The sequence below is a fragment of the Hippocampus guttulatus genome, chromosome 16, assembly GCF_054856545.1.
Source record: "Hippocampus guttulatus isolate MCC_2025c chromosome 16, RoL_Hgut_1.0, whole genome shotgun sequence".
NCBI classification, from domain to species: Eukaryota; Metazoa; Chordata; class Actinopteri; order Syngnathiformes; family Syngnathidae; genus Hippocampus; species Hippocampus guttulatus.
This window is the reverse complement of record NC_141276.1, coordinates 2228739-2247018: the sequence shown is the minus strand read 5'-3', so window position 1 is coordinate 2247018 and position 18280 is coordinate 2228739. Positions and strand designations below refer to the sequence as shown.

At 48.7% G+C, this 18280-nt stretch overlaps 1 protein-coding gene across 4 annotated transcripts in view; it reads left to right on the top strand.

Annotated features, from left to right (window-relative positions):
- grin2ba (glutamate receptor, ionotropic, N-methyl D-aspartate 2B, genome duplicate a) overlaps positions 1–18280 on the top strand; it is a 74280-nt gene that overhangs the window by 19482 nt on the left and 36518 nt on the right. For all 4 annotated transcript variants that reach the window (XR_015103159.1, XM_086132357.1, XM_086132358.1 and 1 more), the window contains exon 4: positions 2584–3195. Coding sequence is in view for 3 of the 4 variants with exons in the window: in XM_086132357.1 (XP_085988483.1) it covers positions 2584–3195 (612 nt within the window). In the remaining variant the exon portion in view is untranslated. The remainder of the gene's footprint in view (positions 1–2583; positions 3196–18280) is intronic.

Here is an 18280-nt window from a genome sequence, read left to right as displayed (position 1 = left end):
GGTGAGATGCGAGGGCTGGCTGATGGAGGGGAAACGGGGTCATGCCGTAACCTCGTGTGCGTCAAAGTCCCAAAGTTGTTTGAATACAAATCTGTTTTCCATGAAAAAAAAACAAACAAACAAGGGAAATGGAAAGAAATCCCAGAAAAAAAATCTAACATTGAAAATGGTTGAAAAGAAAAAAAAAAAAGAAACAAAATCTGCGAGTATGCGAATCTGTTGAGGCCAACCTGCGAATATGCAGGGTTCAACTGTCGTTTGAAGTTGTAATACCACCATTCACCACTAGTTGTCCGAGTTGAGCTTTCACTTGTCGCGCGTGTCTGCAGTGAGTGTCGCTGTATGTCATGTATCTCATGTGTCCATCAACTGTGCCCGAATGTGAATGCATGTCGGGCTCTTTTAATTGTTGCCATGGAAACAGAGTGCTGCCAGAGAAGTCCAGTAGCTCTCGCGCCCTCTCACTGTGCGAGTCTCTCTTTCCGATGCCTCCTTTGTGTCTGTCTTAAATGACTCTCTCTCTTTTGTTCCTCTCCTCTTTGCTTTCATCTTTCTTGTGTCTCACCAAGGTCCTCCTTTTGGTTTACGCTCCACGTCTTTCCTCCCACTGCGTCGTCCTCCCTTTCTGTCTCTTTCTGTCCTCATGCCTCTTCTCATCCCTCCGTAATTCCTTCCCTCCCACCTCTCCGTCTTTCCCGGGGAGGTGTGTGCAGTTGACTATTAACGCAGGGACCTGTAATTAGAGCTGACGAACCCCCGGCAATTAGTTTTCCCTCAAGAAGTTGTTCTGTCATCGCCGCATACATCCCCCTTTGTCTTCCTCACATTCTCTGTCCTGTTTTCCTCACCCTGTCTGTCACTTGTCTTATTAGCTGTCAGCCTTTTTTGCCTGATTATTGTTTTTTTTTGTGGGTTTTTTTTTTCGCTTCTTTGTTCCGACCATCTGCCTCCCAAATGCGGTAGACTCACACAATGCAGCGCTTTTCGAAGTGGTTACGCCACTACTGTCCTGGGTCTCTCAGCCCACAAAGCTACAGTGAGCACGCTCCCTCCTACTGTATACCCGCTCCGATGATAGATGTGCTGTTAGGACGCATGCCGAAAAAGTGACGAGACTCGCACCTCCATGAGTTGAATTCATTCATTCATCCCTTGTCCTCCACTGGAGCCTGCGCCAGATGGATTTTGGATGAGAGGCGGGCTACGCGCTGGACTGGTCATCAACCAATCACAGCACATATGTTGACAAACAACCATTCACACTCATGTACACACACCTATGGACAATTCCATCGGCAATTTTTGAAATCATGTTGCACTGCGCAATAACAATTGTAACGCTCATTCTAAGAATTGAGATATCAATTGATTTGAAGTCTTTGAAGCTGCGCTCTGACCAAGGTCATCCATCCAGCCATGCTTCTGTTGTCTTGATGAGCTGGGGTCAATGGCAGCGGTCTTGGACCGGTTGTCAGTCAATCGCGGGGTGCGGAGAGATGAGAAATTTGGAAGGTGGCCACCCGAGTGCAGTAATCTTTATTGAAATGGTGTCCAGACAAAATCAAAGTGGAGCGAGATGGCTTACTGGAATTGAATGTGAAGTGTAGTGCTAAAAAAAAAAAAAAAAAAAAAAAAAGCCCCTGTTCTTTCCACATGCAGTGGTGGAGCTACGTGGTGGCCTCTGTATACCCGAGTAGCACGAGTTGCGAAATAAAAGCCGTCGGAACTCCGCTTAATAATTTTTCACCTGTGAAATCATCGAGCGGGCTGCTAAATAGAGCATCGATTCCACAAAAGAGCATTTAAAGGAACAAAAAAAGTCTTGACGCAATCTGAGAGGCGCATTGTTAGCAAGCAACGAGGGCAGCAAATAAATGTTAGAGAAACTAGGCCAAAAGGGTGATGGCAGTTTGAAGGTGGGGGGTGGGGGGGGGGGGGTCAGCTGTCAATCATCTCACATCAATTTTAGCATCAGTCACTTTATCGAGAGCTCACTTTGTCACTGATCTTGTTTCCAACAGTTTTTCATTCATTTGGCATCCGGGGAAAACTCCCCCACCCCAAAAACATTTCTTCTGCTTGTTCTAGTCTGTGACAAAACACCTATTTCCTACTTTCCCTTCCCATGTTGAGAAAGCTGCTATTTTATTCACCGGGAGAATTTATGTCCTCATAACACATCCCATAATGTCCCTTCAGAGAATGCCACACAAATGATTGATTCTTGAGCTGGATCTACTGTATGTAAACTATATGGCATCATATCATGTCAAAGTGTGTTTTATGCACTATTCATGTCCGCCAAGTGCTTCTCCTCTCCCTCTTGTTTTTTTTTTTTCCTTTTGGATGATTTTCTTCTTTTCCTTGACTCTTCCCCACCGTGCTTGCGTACAGACATTGACATGCACTAATTCACATAAGCCACGTAGCCTCTCGGCAATCCACTTTGCTCAATCAGTGTTGCACGCTTCTGTGTTCACTTCCATCTCATTTTCCGACCGCTTTATTTGCTCTCTTTGTTCACTGTATTCCACGTTTGTTCAATACTTTTTACCCCCCCCCCCCCTTCTCTTCTTTCTCCAGGTATTTCTTTCCCGCATCTCCACCATGCCTGTCGGCGGCTGCCCCTCCCCCCTTCGCGTCTGCACCTACGCCCCCTCGGTTGTCCAGGACCCAGGGAGGCGAGTGCGCCACCTCCATCCGCCGCCGCCCCCGTCGCCGCACTGCCACACCGTCTCACTTGGCGTCCTCCTCTTACTGCTCTGCCTTCTTCACCTGCCGCCCGCCTGTCAGTCGCGGAGAGAGAAGGGAGGCGGAGGAGGCGGCGGCCACTACATCCCCATCCCCCCTCCCCCTCCGCACCACATGGCCCTTCCCAACATCCTGCGCGGCCTCAGCATCGCCGTCGTCCTGGTGGGCAACTCCAGTGAGATGGCGCTGGCCGGGGCTCGCGAGAAGGAGGACTTCCTGCACATGGCGCCCAACGTGGAGATCCTGACCATGAACGAGACGGACCCCAAAAGCATCATTAAAAGCATCTGCGACTTAATGACGGAGCACTGGCTGCAGGGCGTGGTGTTTGGAGATGACACCGACCAGGAGGCCATCGCGCAGATCCTGGACTTCATTTCGGCCCAGACCCACATCCCCATCCTCGGAGTCCGCGGAGGTTCGTCCATGATCATGGCCGCTAAGGTAGGATTATTATTATTATTATTATTATAAAAGTAGTATGAGGTAAAAACACCATAACTGGATGAACGAACTGTATCTGTGGGAATAGTCGACCTTTCTTCGCCAAGAACATTTGCGAGTCAAAGGTCACGGGTCGTGGCTCGCCATCTTTCTTTTTGTTCATTTCTGTGTTTGTTGCGGTTGAGGCCGGACCTCTCAGGTTTTTTCACGCATTGCAACCCGAGATGTGAACACGGTTCGGCCCCCCGATCCGTCTTTCGCCAACACCTTGCCTCACTCTCAAACGGTGGAGTCAGCCAGTCAGTTAGTCAGTCAATCTCGACGGGCAGAAAGACGCACAGGCTAAGCCCGATGTTTGACTCGAAAGTCAAACGGCCGCGAGGGATTGATGCCAATGATGCGATCGGCACCAGAACAGTGAATTGAGCTTTGCCAAGTTAATGGGATAAAAGAACGCTTTATCTGCGTCCGCCTGGATCCGGACCTTGAGCCCATTCGTCAAAATCCTTATCCGTTTCATACTTGCACAAATCCATCAGCTTGGAATCATAACCGGTGGAATATGCCGAGTGGCGTTGCTCTTTATGCTGACAGTCTGCCGGTCGGTCTGTGATTTTGTTGCCTCGGGGAGCCTTGTTGCGTTTCCGCCCGCCGTGCCACTTTCCTGCCGTTTTGGTGCCATCGGGGCCCGGGTCGTCACATGCACACCGCGTACGTTTAAAAACGTCTTTGGGAGTGAATGAGTTAAGAAAAAAAAAAAAGAGATAGGTTTTCGTGCTTTCGGAGGTACTTTCACCACATTGCTTTGTTTTTATCCCTGCCGGGGCTGAACTTGAAACGTTTCCTTGTGCTTATTCCCCCCAATGGATGCCCTACAATAGGAACCATTGTTGTGCTAATCGCTGCGGTACCGAACTCATTTATTATAAAGCGTCTCCCGCTCGGCACCGCCTCGTACTTGCGTAAACGGACACAATTAGTCGCGTTTGGAGGTGATAAGAGTTCCTTTGGCACTTTTTTTTTTTTAGCTTTTCATGTTCCTCTCTCCGCTAAGCGCTAGTTCCGACCATTTGTGAGCCGCCTTGAGCCTGTGTCCCCGATTTGGGATTTTCTCGAGTCCAGTTTTCTCCAAAGCTGCACTTTTGTTGCTTTTTGTCCAGGCATGACGCCGACGTACACTGACCGGCTGTGTGTGTGTGTCAGTCTACTATCCCCATGATTTTCTAATCCGTATTTTAAGATGAAGGCATGACTTATTATTGTGGTGAGAATTATTTTGTTGATCCTCTGGCTGCAAGGCTCGTGTTGCCCCGGTTTAGAAAATGTTGACAGCCCACTCTGTTTTCCCTTTTCCTGGAAACAGAGTTTCCAAAATGAATTTCGCGTCCTAAATAGATGTGGCCTATTTTCTAACCCCGTTGGTCTCAATTTACTCTGGTCATTTAGAACGGGTCCATTTTGAATGCTCCCCCCCCCCCCCCCTCTCTCTCCCAATAACCTCTTCTCTCACTCAGAGCAGGTCTTTTATTTCTCTTATCGCTTGAAATCAGAACGAGACGGCGCTCCCGTGCGCTTGAACGATGAGATGAGAAAAAGACACCAGACCAAATGGAAAACGCGGGATAAAATTATACTGTCACTATATTCGGTCACACACCCGAACATTTCCGACCCTGATACTCTCATGAGCCGACATAAAAATGCTATTTATAATCTGCACCGTAGTTTCATACGCCGAAGCTTGGTTTAAAGTAAGAATTCATTCATAGGAAGGTCACATTTTTTTAATTTCCTTTCCTTTGTAAACGAAATCACCCCAAATGGCCTAGCGGACAGCCTTCATGTGGAATATTTACACAATGCGAAATTGTCATTCGTTGAAGTCGTCGTTGAAAGGTAACCATACTAAATTCTTCAAGCAGCTGTGCAAAGTTATGTAACTCTTGTGGTTGATTTCGCGTACTGTGCTGGAGTCTGAATGGGAGCGTGGCCTTTCTGTTCTGGATTGGCCAGAGGAATAAATGAAGGCATGTTCAGGAAAGTTGCTTTTTTTTTTTTTTTTTTTGCATACAAATACATGGAGCTGCTGTTGGCTTGGTCAATGCGAAGCTCCATCTCCTGTACCAGACGCCGTAGCCCACAATTGCACGAACCAGAACTGAGAGCCATCTTGGCTTTTTTTTCCCCCTCTTCTTCAGATTTTCGTCGCCCCCCCCCCCCCCCCCCCTTTGCACAGTCAAGTCATTTTCTCGTATTCTCTGGCTTCCTGATAAATTCTGGTTCATGTCGGGGCGGCTGACAGGAGGCAGACAGTAGCGATTTGCAGCACACGTGCAAGTGTTAATTCACTCTTCACCACCCACCCTACCCACACACTCTGTGTATTGCTTCGCCATGTTCACATGCCGGTCGAAGACAATAGAGTGGAATACATTTTGACAGGAGTGTGTTCTTCACACAAAGAAGGGCTGAGTAAATGTTACCCATCATCCCCCCCCCCACACCCTCAGTCACAGTCTCACTCTCACAAGGGCCTGGCTTCTTTTTTTCCATTCCACCCGCTGCTCCCCCTCAACATAGCACTCCATCCCATCTCGCCACTCGTGTCTCTGCGCTCCCTGTGGACGTGCACTTACACCGCACTTTGCACACACACACACACACACACACACACACACACACACACACCCCTCTTTTTCACCACATGAAAAGGTTTCCTTTCATTCCCCCCTTCACCTCTTGTCCCCTGAATATATCAGTTGCACCCACCTGCACCTCTTGCAGAGCCCTCTCCACCCATCAAACGGCAGCAATATTTACAAGTATAAGATCTCAAATCCCCCCCCCCCCCACCCCTTGAAGACCAAACACCAGCCTTTTGCCACGACCCTCAATTCCCTTGCCGATGTCCAGAGGAGTTAATAGGCCACTGTCTCCCGTAGTTGCTACCCAAGATACATTTCGACACATTTTTAAAAAAAATTATGATGAAGAAGCAATGTGGACTTGCTCCAATTGAACAAAATATATACCGGTATATATTTCTTTAGCAATCAACCATGCATGGATTGAAACCACTAAAACGACTATTCTGCATGACCACCAGTTGGCTTGGATTTAAAAAATTTTTGATCCTGTTCGAGTGTTGAACGGTCACCCAAATTATTTTACTCTGTATCATATCTTTCCAGTTTAAAAATAATCACTGTGAACGTTAAGACAAACACGGCACAGCACAGCACAGCGCTTTATCAAATTTGACAACTTTTGAAATGCACGCTCACGCGTCCACACACTGCTTTGAATGTGAGCCTCCGAGACTCTGCGAGCTCTTGTCAAGTTCTTTTTCTCTCCACGGAGGACAGTTCTTCTTTTGGAATCATCTTTTGTCACAAAGGGCCACAAAACGGCACGGAAAAAAAAAAAAAAAGCAAACCGCCAAGCTGAGCACATACTGAGGTCTCACCTGACGGTAGTTCGAGATCGAATCCGGTGCCACTTTCCAGGCATTTTTTTGCTGGAAAATTGTCATAACAAATCGGAATCTTATTCCCCATGTTTTGACACCAGAAGTTGCGCTGCCTGTGTTTATGGCGATAGACTGGATGTAACAAGATTTATCTCCCTGTTATCGGGATTTTAATCTACTCGCATAAAGGACGGCAACGGCAATGCGGGAGAGCTTCCGTGATTGAAAAAAACATTTGGATTCTTCTCTGATTCTTCCTTTGTGACGTTTTCGTGTCATTTTGCGGCAAAATTTCAACACGTATTGTAGTAAAAGCCAGAATAATCCTGAGGACTGATGATGAAAAACACTCTCTCCTCACACCGTTTTCAATTCTTCTTGACAAACCTCGCTGATTACGGCCGAGAGCAAAAGTATAAATCACCCAATGCACACTAAATGGTGCTCGGTGCTTCTTCTTTTTTTTTCTTCATCCCATTCCATCCCTCACAAGCCGACTAATGAGATTCTAGTGCAAGAGCCGTATTAATGATAATGTCTTGGCAAAGATCATCACACTGTTTGATTGACACTTACAGTGAAACGTTAATTAACCATTTTCTTAAAAAAAAAAAAAACTGAATTGATGCAGCTCTTGCGCGGTCCCAGCAGAAAAAAACTAAAAAAAATTCTAATAGGATGAAAAATGGAGACTGGTACAGAAAGGTGAATCGTGGAAAAACGGAGAGAGGAATTGCAACGGAAGAAACAGGGGGCAGAGGCGCACGCGAAAGCAGACGGCGAGCCGTCTCGGCGGCCGCTCGGCTGTCTTTTGTCAAAACCGTTGTCGTCTGAGCGACACGACGGCGCACGCGTCGCATCTGTCCCTTCACTTGCTGGATCTCCTGACACATCGGATTGCATTTCCCGATCCTCCGGACCACGCCGTGGTCTCCGCGCAGGTGTTGGAGTCTGTTTTCTGGTGAGGTGTGCTTGTTTGCGCCGAGACTTTTCAACCCGAGACGCAGATGGCAGGTGTGAAAACAGGCCGGTGGTCCAACAGCAACACTCTTCGTTCTGTCATTCTTCGAAGCGAAATAGCAGGATGAGGAAGTATGAGAAGAAGGCACGTGGCAATATTTCGCACCGGGGAAAGCCCCGTCCGGTTAGATTTTTTGGGAACCGTAGCTTGGTAAAGGCGCTTGCGTTGACGACTTTGACGTGAAATCGACATTTGCTGCCATTCCCTCACGTTACCTCCGACTGTAACGGACGGAAGCACGCGGCAGAAAAAGGTAGCGGCCCCAACTGCTAATTGCATTTACAATATTAGGTTGTTCCCATCCTGAGGATGTTTCATGTTTCCCTTTTGTAAATCCAGATTGTGTTTATCAATTCATCACCGCAAAGGTAATCCAAGGGAAGAAAAACCAAGTACTGTAACACAGAAAAGATCTTTTGGCTCAACCCCATTCTGTCTCTTTGCATCTGCTTTTTTTTTGTTTTGGCTTTTATCTTGGGCTGCAGCTTCTCTCCCACCCCCCCCCCCCCTTTTTTTTTTCTCACATCACGCGGGTTGAGGCGAGGTGAGCTCCTGTGATGAATCTAAATGTTGGCCCTCCCCCTCGCTCGCTCTCCTAAATTACCGCAAACGTCGTCGTTGCCGCCTCGGTCCTCTTCGCCAGAACTCTGCAGCCCGCCGATGGCCCTCCGGCCTTCCATACGTTGACGTTTACAAAGCGAGAGCGCGCACGCCGTATGAGTCCGACCCGGTGAAAAGTCTCTCGAGTACCGCGAGACCACAAGCGCCTCCAGCGGGTCTGATTCCAAGGAATGTTTAAACAAAGACTGTCAAGTCTCGGTTGATGTTGTAAAGCGGTTCACCTTAAGACGCTTGAAACCCCCGCAGGCTTTTCCCTCCGAATTATTATCATTGCTCTGGTGGGATTTTTAGGACCGGCAAAACGGCATTTGTACACAGCCTCGCGATCCGACGTGGATGCTCATTTAAAATCTGACGGGCTTAACCGGCTTTTAATGGCATGAGACTTTGTCGCGTGCTCGAAGATGACGTTACTTTATTAGCGCAGTGCAGTACCTTGCTAGCGGATATCGTTTTTGTCCATCGATGTGTTTTTCGATTTGTGTTGACATTGGAAGCAACGGCAATGTGACAATTGAGCAAGCAGTTCACTTGGATTGCATTCAACTGTCGAGGTTTCTCGATTTTGTTGCCGCGGTCAGACGGTATGATCTGCCCCCCTTTTGTGAGCATACGATTAGCACCGCAAATGTTTTGGAAACCGTGATGAGTTGCGGGCGGCGCTTTCCTCTCGTTCTAGATGAAAACATTGGAACAGTATCTTCAGCCAAGGTCAGTAGGAGGACACGCAAGGCTTGAGGGGTGGCCGACTTAACCGCTCGGCTTTCATTTGGCTTCCCGCTTCACTCTGACATTTTCTGCTGGAGGTGTTATTCTCACCAAAAAACATTTCGCAACTTTTGGTACATTATGACACTTTATTTAATGTGAGATTTGGATTTTGAAACCTGGCCGTGAGGGTTTTAGAGTTGGTTTGCTTTTTGCCCGAGAGAGCGCCGCGCACAATTTGAAGCGGAATGAACTGATTAAGACCGGAAGTGGTTGAATGAAAATTGATCAAATGGACGGGAGACGGGTGATCTTGAATTCTTTGAATAATTTGCTTCTTCTTTGTCTGCCAACAACTACGTTTTGTGACCATTGAAAGCGAGTCTGGACGACATCGGTAACGGCTCAATCGCGGGAGGTTGGTGGCTTGAAAAGTCGATCTTCAAGTCTAAAAAGGTTGGGCAGCTCTCGGGTAGAAGTACCGTCACCTGGCTACCGAGCAGATAGTGTCGGTTCAGTTCCTGCTCAATTTGAATGCGCGTGGCATCATTTTATAGCCAAGCCTTTTAATGATTGCAGGTATGGCTAAAAATAAAAACCCAGAGCAAGACTAATCCCTTTTTTTTTTTTTTTTTACACGCACTTGTGTGATGGAACCAGGTTATGAACAAAGTCTGTTTGGGCCCCCGCAGTGGAAACTGGGTTATTGTCACGGATGCCCTGGGGCACAGTAGAGAGCAAGCAACATGCCTGCTGCCTAAAGTAAGACCAACATGCTGTCTAATAGCCGGCCTTCGACGGACTACGCGTGCATACTTTTGCACCTCATGTTATCTTCTTCATTTTCCAGACATCAATACGAGTGAAAAAAGTCTCTGTTCTCCTTTTATGCAGCGACAGAGCACTGATTTTTTTTTTTTTCTCGGCAAAATTAATAACGGCCGTCGCAGTTGGAACACTGTACGTGGCGGCCAGATTTGCTTCTGATTTCGCATTTGACCGTTTGCGGAGGCATACATGCAAATGCAGTGGGGGGTGGGGGGGGGATGTTGGGTTGTTCAGTTTTGCATCCGCGCGTGCGCTTCATACAAATGGCGAGCGCCATTCTCTTTTTGTTCCTCACTAATGGCATCCTCAGCAGGGCTATTACGGTTGAAACCACGTTGCCAGGGAAACGCGGCTCGTCCCTGTGAATTACAAGAGTTTCACTCCCTCTCTTATCTATGTTCACCCCCCCACTCTAGCTTTCTGTCACTCTCCAAGCATCCTCGACCGGCCCCGGCACCCTTTCGCCATTCCGCTCTCGTTCGCGGCGTCCTCTCCACCTGTCCGCAGCTCAACGTGACAGGCCTGAAGCGGTCGTCTACGGAGAGGCGGGCGCGGAACACGAAAGGGAGGCAGTCGAACATTCTGTGAGGGAGGGAAGGGCGGGTAATCCGAGAAAAGGGATGGCTCGAACTTTAGACGCCAATGTGGATAATTCAAGTTCAACAGTGGCGAACAGAAGCTAGCGTCCCACTTCCCGCGTCACCAAGGACGACTTGCGCGTTCTCAACATCCTACTCGATTACGCCGCACATGACAAGGACAAAAATCAGCTCGTGTGCGCTGACAGCTCTGATGGTGCACTCGCCGTGTCAAACGGCACACCGCGCGCACGCAATGATATCTGGGCTGACAATTGAGGTAGCTTTTTGTTTTCCTATTCGCAGAGATAAGGAATAGCGGCGGAGTGTAGCCTTCAAGCCAGCGGGGGAAAGCGGCGCTTCGTCGGTTCTTATTTGAACCGGCGCCGATCTGGCTCTCTGCCACCGGAAGCGTTTCGGTACTGAAACTGAGTCGATGAGAATGTGGAAGTGCTGGAAACTAGAAGCCATGAAATGTTCATTCTGTGATGGTAGCAAAATCTAAAACGAGAGCCTCTCGCCTTACGCTTTTGTGCTCGGCAAATACTGGACCCGTTTCCGCGGTGTTTTGTAGCTGTGTTCCCGCATCAATCAAGCAGCGCATTTCAGTTTCGGTTTAGTTCAGAAGTTGTCAAGTGGACCTACCGGGCTCAACGGGGGCCGAACCGATGGCAACCTTCAGTTGGGCCGTATTACACAAAGGCTGGAGCCGACCCACTAAATTCGGTTGATTGGCTGGCAGAGAATTAAATGTCCAAACACGAAAAAGTGCCATTTTCCCACATGCGGCTTCTTCGGCCAGATGCCAAACGGAAAAGCGCACAAAACGTCTTTGGGCTCGGTGCGAGCCAGATTGTGCGCTTGATCGAGGCAGACTGCGCACCCTGAATCTGTCATCAAAACCGAGGAGAGACGTTTAAGTGAAGAGCGGGGGATGACATATTCGCACCAGAAAGGCTTGATTGGAACAGAGTGACGAGATGAGAAATTAAAAGCTCAGAGTCCCGCTCCTCATCTTGATGGCATATAAAATAGGGTGAGGGGAAAAAAAAAAGCGGGAGAATGAGAAAGCGGGAGAGAGGAAGAGGAGGCAAAGGAGCGATTGATTATGTTCTTCTAAGTGCTTCCGGCATTATTGGAACTGTACTGTCCTCCCGACCGGGCAATTTGAATTAACATTGCGGAGAGACTTATTGAGAGAGGGGAGAATGGAGAAGCGGGACTGGGGGGGGGGGGGGGGGGGCGGCAGTGAAGGGAGGAGAAGGAAGGAGCTTGGGAGCAAGGCTATGAAGCGGGCGGGTTGGCAGCGAGACGGAGAAGGAGAGCGGGGCTGCGGAGGGAGGACGGAGATAGAATAACTGGGTTCAAAAGTAGGACAGAGAGGCAAAGGGGAAAAGCTGCAGAACGAGCGTTAAATGTTGGAGCAAAAGCACAAGACGAGCCAATTTGAAAAGATCAACACGCTTAAACTCCGACTTTTTATGAATTCCAGCTGGGCACCGTGCATAATAATCCTTTTGAACCACAATGCCTTTTAGAAACCCAACTTTAAATATTCATTCCAAATGCTGAGACAAATCCATTTTGGGGGAATCGCACTAATCCAATCAGGAACGCGACGAGAGCGAGAGAGACGGGCCTCAAGTAGAAAGCAAACGCGTCAATGCCGTGGATAAAGTTGCGGTGAAGCCGTCCACCGAGCGGCGCGCTTTGATTCAGTTTCGGTGTCAGAAGTTGTCTTTGGAAGGGTTGGGTCGCTCGGGCGGCCGCAGGAGCACAAAATGATCATCGCCGAGTCGATCATCATCATCATCATATTCAAAATTTGGAATTGATTACGTAAGAAGGAGCCATGCGTTTTTGTTGCCTCCTTACCTCCCGAGCCACGGCTCCCTCGCTGCCCCGCACAGGCCACACAAAGCAAACACCGAGTCATGCTTGGTGATACATGTGGAGCGCATTAGTCTCAAGAGGAAGGCCTTGGAAATGAAACGCCACTGATGGAGCACCTTCCCTCTTTCGTCTAATGAGAATCCTGAGCAGGTGATCACTTATGGTTGAGAAGAGCTTGTCAAGGTGTTTCACATCAGCTGCGTTTTACACCGCTTTCGACATGATATACCCTCTCGGTGCTTGAGAATCGCATTGATTACTACGATGATGGTCTTTAACGCCTGGTTAAATTTTAGAACCATGGGGTTGCTCCCTGGGGAGGGGGGGTGTTGGTAGTGTGCATCCATCACGACCCATCTGGTCCGATTAATTAAAAGCTGGAAATAGTATTGCGGCCCGCTGGTCCAGTGGTTAGAGCGTCGTGGTTAGTGCAGAAGTACCAGGTTCAATTCCAGCTCCCTGTGCGGAGTTTGCATGTTCTCCCTGGGCCTGTGTGGTTTTTCTCTGAGTATTCCGGTTTCCTCCGAAATTCCAAAAACATGCACAGCAGGCTGATTGAACACTCTAAATTGTCAGCGTGGATGATTGTTCATCTCTGTGTGCCCTGCGATTGGCTGGCAACCGGTTCAGGGTGTCCCCCGCCTATTGCCCGAACACGGGTTGGATAGGCTCCAGCCCCCCCCCCCCCCCCCCCCCTCACACGACCCTTGTCACGATAAGCAGATTGGAAAATGGATGAATGGATGGAAATAGTATTTGTTTTCGGACCAGTGCACTTGTAGTTTGTAAAGAGTGTAAATAATTAGCATGTTTCTTTAAAGGGGAAGTGTGTGTGTTCTTTTTAGTTTTTGTAGCCCTCCTTTAGTGGGATTTGAATACAAAAAAATTTGTAATATTATTAATAATGCAGCATGATAGGATAGTGGTTAGCATGCCAACGTGAGTGAATATGTGCCATGCAATTGGGCGGCGGCCATTTTAACTCGCGCCGAAAGTTAGCTGGGATAGGCGCTAGCTACAAGTGCTATGGAAAATGTTTGGATGGATAAAAATATAACGTTAAGTTGTAAAATGATGGCAGTTTAAACTGTGCAGGAACAGGTGTGATTCAACAAGAAAAAAACCCCCATCGGACATTTTTTTTCTTCTTTCTGTCTCGTTGTCATATGAAAATACATTTCCCCCTGTGCGCTTACAGCTGTGCGCAACTTGTTTTGACTGGGCTCGCAGCCTTAAATTCGTGTGACCTGATTTGCTGAAGTGTAATCCAGCGTACCTGCTCGGTAAATACTCCCGTTCTGCAACGCTTCTCTATCGATTGTGGCTGCTGCCAGCCCTCATGTCCTGAAAACGTTCTCCGAGGCCAAGTTCCTCATCACGCAAACTAGCGCTAATGCGATGCGCACGCCTTACGATGCTTGCACTGTACCGCCGTTACCTGCTGGAGCCCGCCTGCCTGCCCGCCTGCATCTAAATCATGTTGTTGTAAGCGCCGCAGGGGTTTACACTTTACACGTGTCCTTACTCTATTCCACTTTTTTGGTTAGCTCGCTAGATTTTACGCTCAAGTTGAGAAACAATGTGCCGCTTATCACCGTAAAACGTTTTTTCTTCCCTCGTTCCCTTCAATTATTCTTAGCACCCTTTCAAAATGAATACATTTTAATCAAGAATTCGGAGTCGCGGATGCAAAACTGGAGATGTGAAGGCATAGGAGCGATCATCTTGTGGGAGTAAAGCGGTGATGACGAGTTCAAAGCGACACAGCACACACCCGGCAAGTATGAAAGTGATTTCAGTCACAAACCACAAACATGGCGGAGACATTTTTAACATGAAAGCTGTACGTTCATATGTTCACTAAATGAGATGCATATTGAGCGTGTGCGTGTGTGCATGCGTGTGTGTGTGTGTGTGTGTGTGTGTGTGTGTGTGTGTGTGTGTGAGTCCGCTTAGCATGCAGCGTCGGGCCTCTCTTGGTTGACAGTGTACAGGGAGCAGAGGAGGAGAGAGTGAATCGGAAATCACAGCTTTCATGCCAAAAGCTGGCATTAGTGTGGCAGCTGTTGTTTTTGCGCATCCTGTCTGTGCGTGCGTGTGTGTATGAATGCATACCTGCAACTGTTGTACGTGTGCGTGTGTTTTGCCGTTGTAAATCATTCATGAATGCGTGCCGGCACGTGCTGCCACGGCAAGGGGAGGATAAAGGGGGGCGGGGGGGAGCGGAGCGGGCTGTCAAGTGTTTTTAGATGTTGGAATCAACACATCAGTCCTGTTAATACAAATTTAATTACAGCCAGGGGGTTAATCAGTCAATAAAGCAGCTGTCATGAGGTCGAAACGAGGCGTGAATTAATAACAAAAAAAAAAGACGTGCCGAGTATGAATTTTTTTGGGGCGGCTAAAAGGTCGAATTGAAAGTTCACGTCGCCTGCTAGGAGGTTTTCATCAGCGGCCGCAATTGCAATTTCACTTTGTGTAGTTCCGTTGAGTCATGTGGCGATTAACATTTGCAACAAACATATACAGAGAAACCTCTTCCCTTGAAATTGTCCAACTGCCCATTTAAAAAAAAAAAAAAAAGAAAAATGAGGAGGGGGTGTCTTAAAATGATGTCACTGCTCCGCCCATTGAAGAGTATTCCATTTGCTTCTTTCCGCACTCCCACGTCGGCGTCGATTCAAACGCCGGCAGACACAAGCTCGGAGGTGATGTGCCATAATGAGGGAGCGTCTCTCCGCGTGAACATGATTACGGTCATTGAGACTCTAATGGGGAGGGGGGGGGGCGGCGTGCTGAGAAGATGGGGGATTTAGCTGCGCGTGCAGCTTTCGCCAAAGCTGAGGCAACGAGGCGGGAGAAGACGAGAGAATACACATTATCTTATTGTCTCGGCGCCTCTTGCAACATGCGCCCCCGGTGCAGACGGCCCCTGTCGCTGTCACGGCGACAAAAGCGATTTGAATCGTAATTTTCATCCCGCCGGATGGAAGGAGTCTTCCTTCCGAGGACTGCTCTCGCACCCCTCGCTCCTTTCGCTTGCCCGTCGTGCGATCATTTGGTTCCACGCTTCACTTCTTTGCTCTGGCAACTGTCGGAAGGTTAAACGTGCGCTTAGCCCAATGCTCGGTGGATGCGCCGCACCCACGTGGAGCTCAGATCAATTGTAACATCAGCAGAGGGCAACAAGTCCATGTGACAGCTTTACTTTATTAATGTGCATGAGAGAGCCACCATATGGGAGTGGGAATGAGTACACGGTTTATTCCAATCTCCGATTTTACTCCGAATATACTCAATCACGGTCGCACTAGGAAGTATTCGTTTATTTGGTAACCTCTTTCCTCACTTGAGTCCAGGGGACGCTTTTCGCCTCAATTTGCTGCTGAGATTTACACAGATTGTGTGTCCAAAGAGGCAAGGGCGGGGGACCTGGGGGGGGGGGGGTGCCAAATAGACCCGTTGGGTTGGGTTATGTTATTGACAATTTAAAAAAAAAAAAGTAGAAGGCAGCTCTCGGGTTTGATGCAGTCGAGGTGATCGAACGTTTAATGACGGAGGTTATTTTGTTGTCAGGTGGCGTCCTGGTAGCTTGTAACGTACAGAGACGGTGGGCTGAGTATGTGCATACGATCCATACGCTCCCGATCAGCCTCTTATTTGAAGACTCCACTTTGAGCTCCGCTATACTAAATTAAGTAGCGCGCGAGCAAATGTGGGCTGCACCGACTGCGTAATGCGGATCCACTTAAAATGCCTGTTCTCCCTCTTCTGCAACATGTGAGGACTTTAGAAATGAGACATGGAAAACTAGGCGAGCGTGGAGTTTTCCCCTGAGATGTCGCGGACGCATCTGAGCCCCGTCGCTTCACTTCGCGAAGCAATACGTTTCCTGAAAAACCCGCCAGCCTCCCTGCTTCGCTCTCCGTAGTGTAGCTGTACTACACACGCGCGCGAAAGAACAACTATTCCCATTCACTAAGAAGGGGAGGGGGCACAAACAGGAGCAGCAGGAGCATCAGACTGCAGAGGCCCCTTAGTGGCTCATCTGCTAAACTTAGAGCAGAAATGGGCCACTAAGAAATTATCGTGTGTGTGTGTGTGTGTTGACCATTGTATCAAGACATGAACCAAAACAGTGCTCTTCTCGTGTCCTTCTCATCCTTTTCCAATCGATATCACGGCCATTCAAATAACTTCAATGACAGCTTTCGAGTTTTAAATGAAGGTTTAAAAAAAAGAAGTGCTTGAAATAGGGTCAGTGTTAATTAGGCGATGCTGTGATAAATGTGTGAGCTAATTAAGCAGGTATAGGTTGGATTAAGGAGAAGGCGGCGTCTACGATAAGAAAAGGGCTGATAAGGTGCAAGCGGCGGGGGGTAAAAAAAAAAAAAAAAAAAAAGGAGATGCGGGGTGCTTTTAATTGAGGGAGCGACGCGAGCACGCGTGAGGAGCGGCAGAGCGAGTTGAGGCGGGACAAAAGGGGAAATGAAGGAGAAGGCTCGTCATCAATACGTAATTTTGGCTCCCGTGCTGATGGCGCCACGCGCACGCGGGCTTTGTCAGAAACGAAAGCGCTTGAGCGCTGTGCGTGTACGTGGGGCGTGCGAGTGTGTTACATGCCTGCGTCTCGACTCTCCTCGTGCATCCGTGTGTGAGAGTGAAAGAGCCGCTGGCAAGTTTTTCCTGCTTTCTGTCTTTTCAAGTGACTGTGTTGAAGTGAAGGCCAGCTGTTCCTCCCACCTGGCCTCCCACTCGGCTCTCTCGCTTTTTTTCCAGCCTTCCAACCTCTCCCCTCTCTCCGTCTCACTTCTCTCCCGCTCCCTCCGTCGGACGGCGTCGATACCAGCGCCGCTGGCCCACCGGCCCCCTCTCTAGTTCAAAGGCGCCCTTACAGACGGGATAGAAATATGCTTTGCCAAAAAAAAAAAAAAGCCTCCCCGCAGCAGACCGCGTCATCGCATACGTCGCTACTCCTTTCGACCTCCGTTTTTGCCTTCACTTCGACTTGCACATCCAGGTGGGGTTTTTTTTTTTCGCATCACTACTTCAGAGTGGGGAGGTAATGGTCGAAGAATACAGTAAAAAAAATTGCACAAAAAATCGCTATGTAAAAATCCGTGACATCAATGGCGTCGCTCAACCTTGCATTATACTAATGAGCCACTCCGGCGGCTCTGGCGGAGGTTTGTGCTCTTCTGACATCCAAACAAATGCTCCAAGCTGGCACCGCGACGTCCTTTCGAGTTGATTTGTTCTTTTTGCTCCGTTCTCTGACAAGAACCGCCGCTTCCCTGCTTTGTTTTTCCTAAATGCCTGTCCAGCACATGCACGCACGCGTGCAGCGCCCGACTCCTGGCCGCTGTCCTGCGTCTGCTCCGCGGCTCCGCGCTGGATCACAGCCGAGTGGCAGCTTGGCCTTGTCCTCTCTATTTATTCCATTGTCACATTGTCCTCTGCCTCTGTCCCTCCGGAGGCGTCACACCTCATCTCCTTCCTCCCGCCCTCCCTCGCTTCTGCTACAACTCCATTTTCCAATCCCTCTCATTTAATTCCTTCCTCTCACACTTTTATTCATCTTTAATCTTCACTCTGATCACCGTCCTCCCTTTCATAGAGTTCTTTTCCTGCCACATCTCCGCCGGCCACGTGTCCCACTATCGAGGGCCGCGTTGTTTTGTGTGTATTGAAGCCTGCATCGGCGGAGGAGAGCGCCAACGACTCGGAAGCGAATCCAAGGCCTCCCTGGCCCGTTTCCCGAATCCGGCTGAGTGACTCGCTGGCCCCCGTTAACCCCTCTGGGAATTTTAATACTCGCTAATCGATCACATTGTGCCAACAAGAAGTGCTAATGTGGCCGCAGCTTAATTATTGTTGCTGTAAATGAAGAGCGAGGTGTTTTGCGGCACTTCATTTTGCTCAAGGTTTCTTGCGCTCAAACCCGCCCCCCTTTCCATCAGCACATTT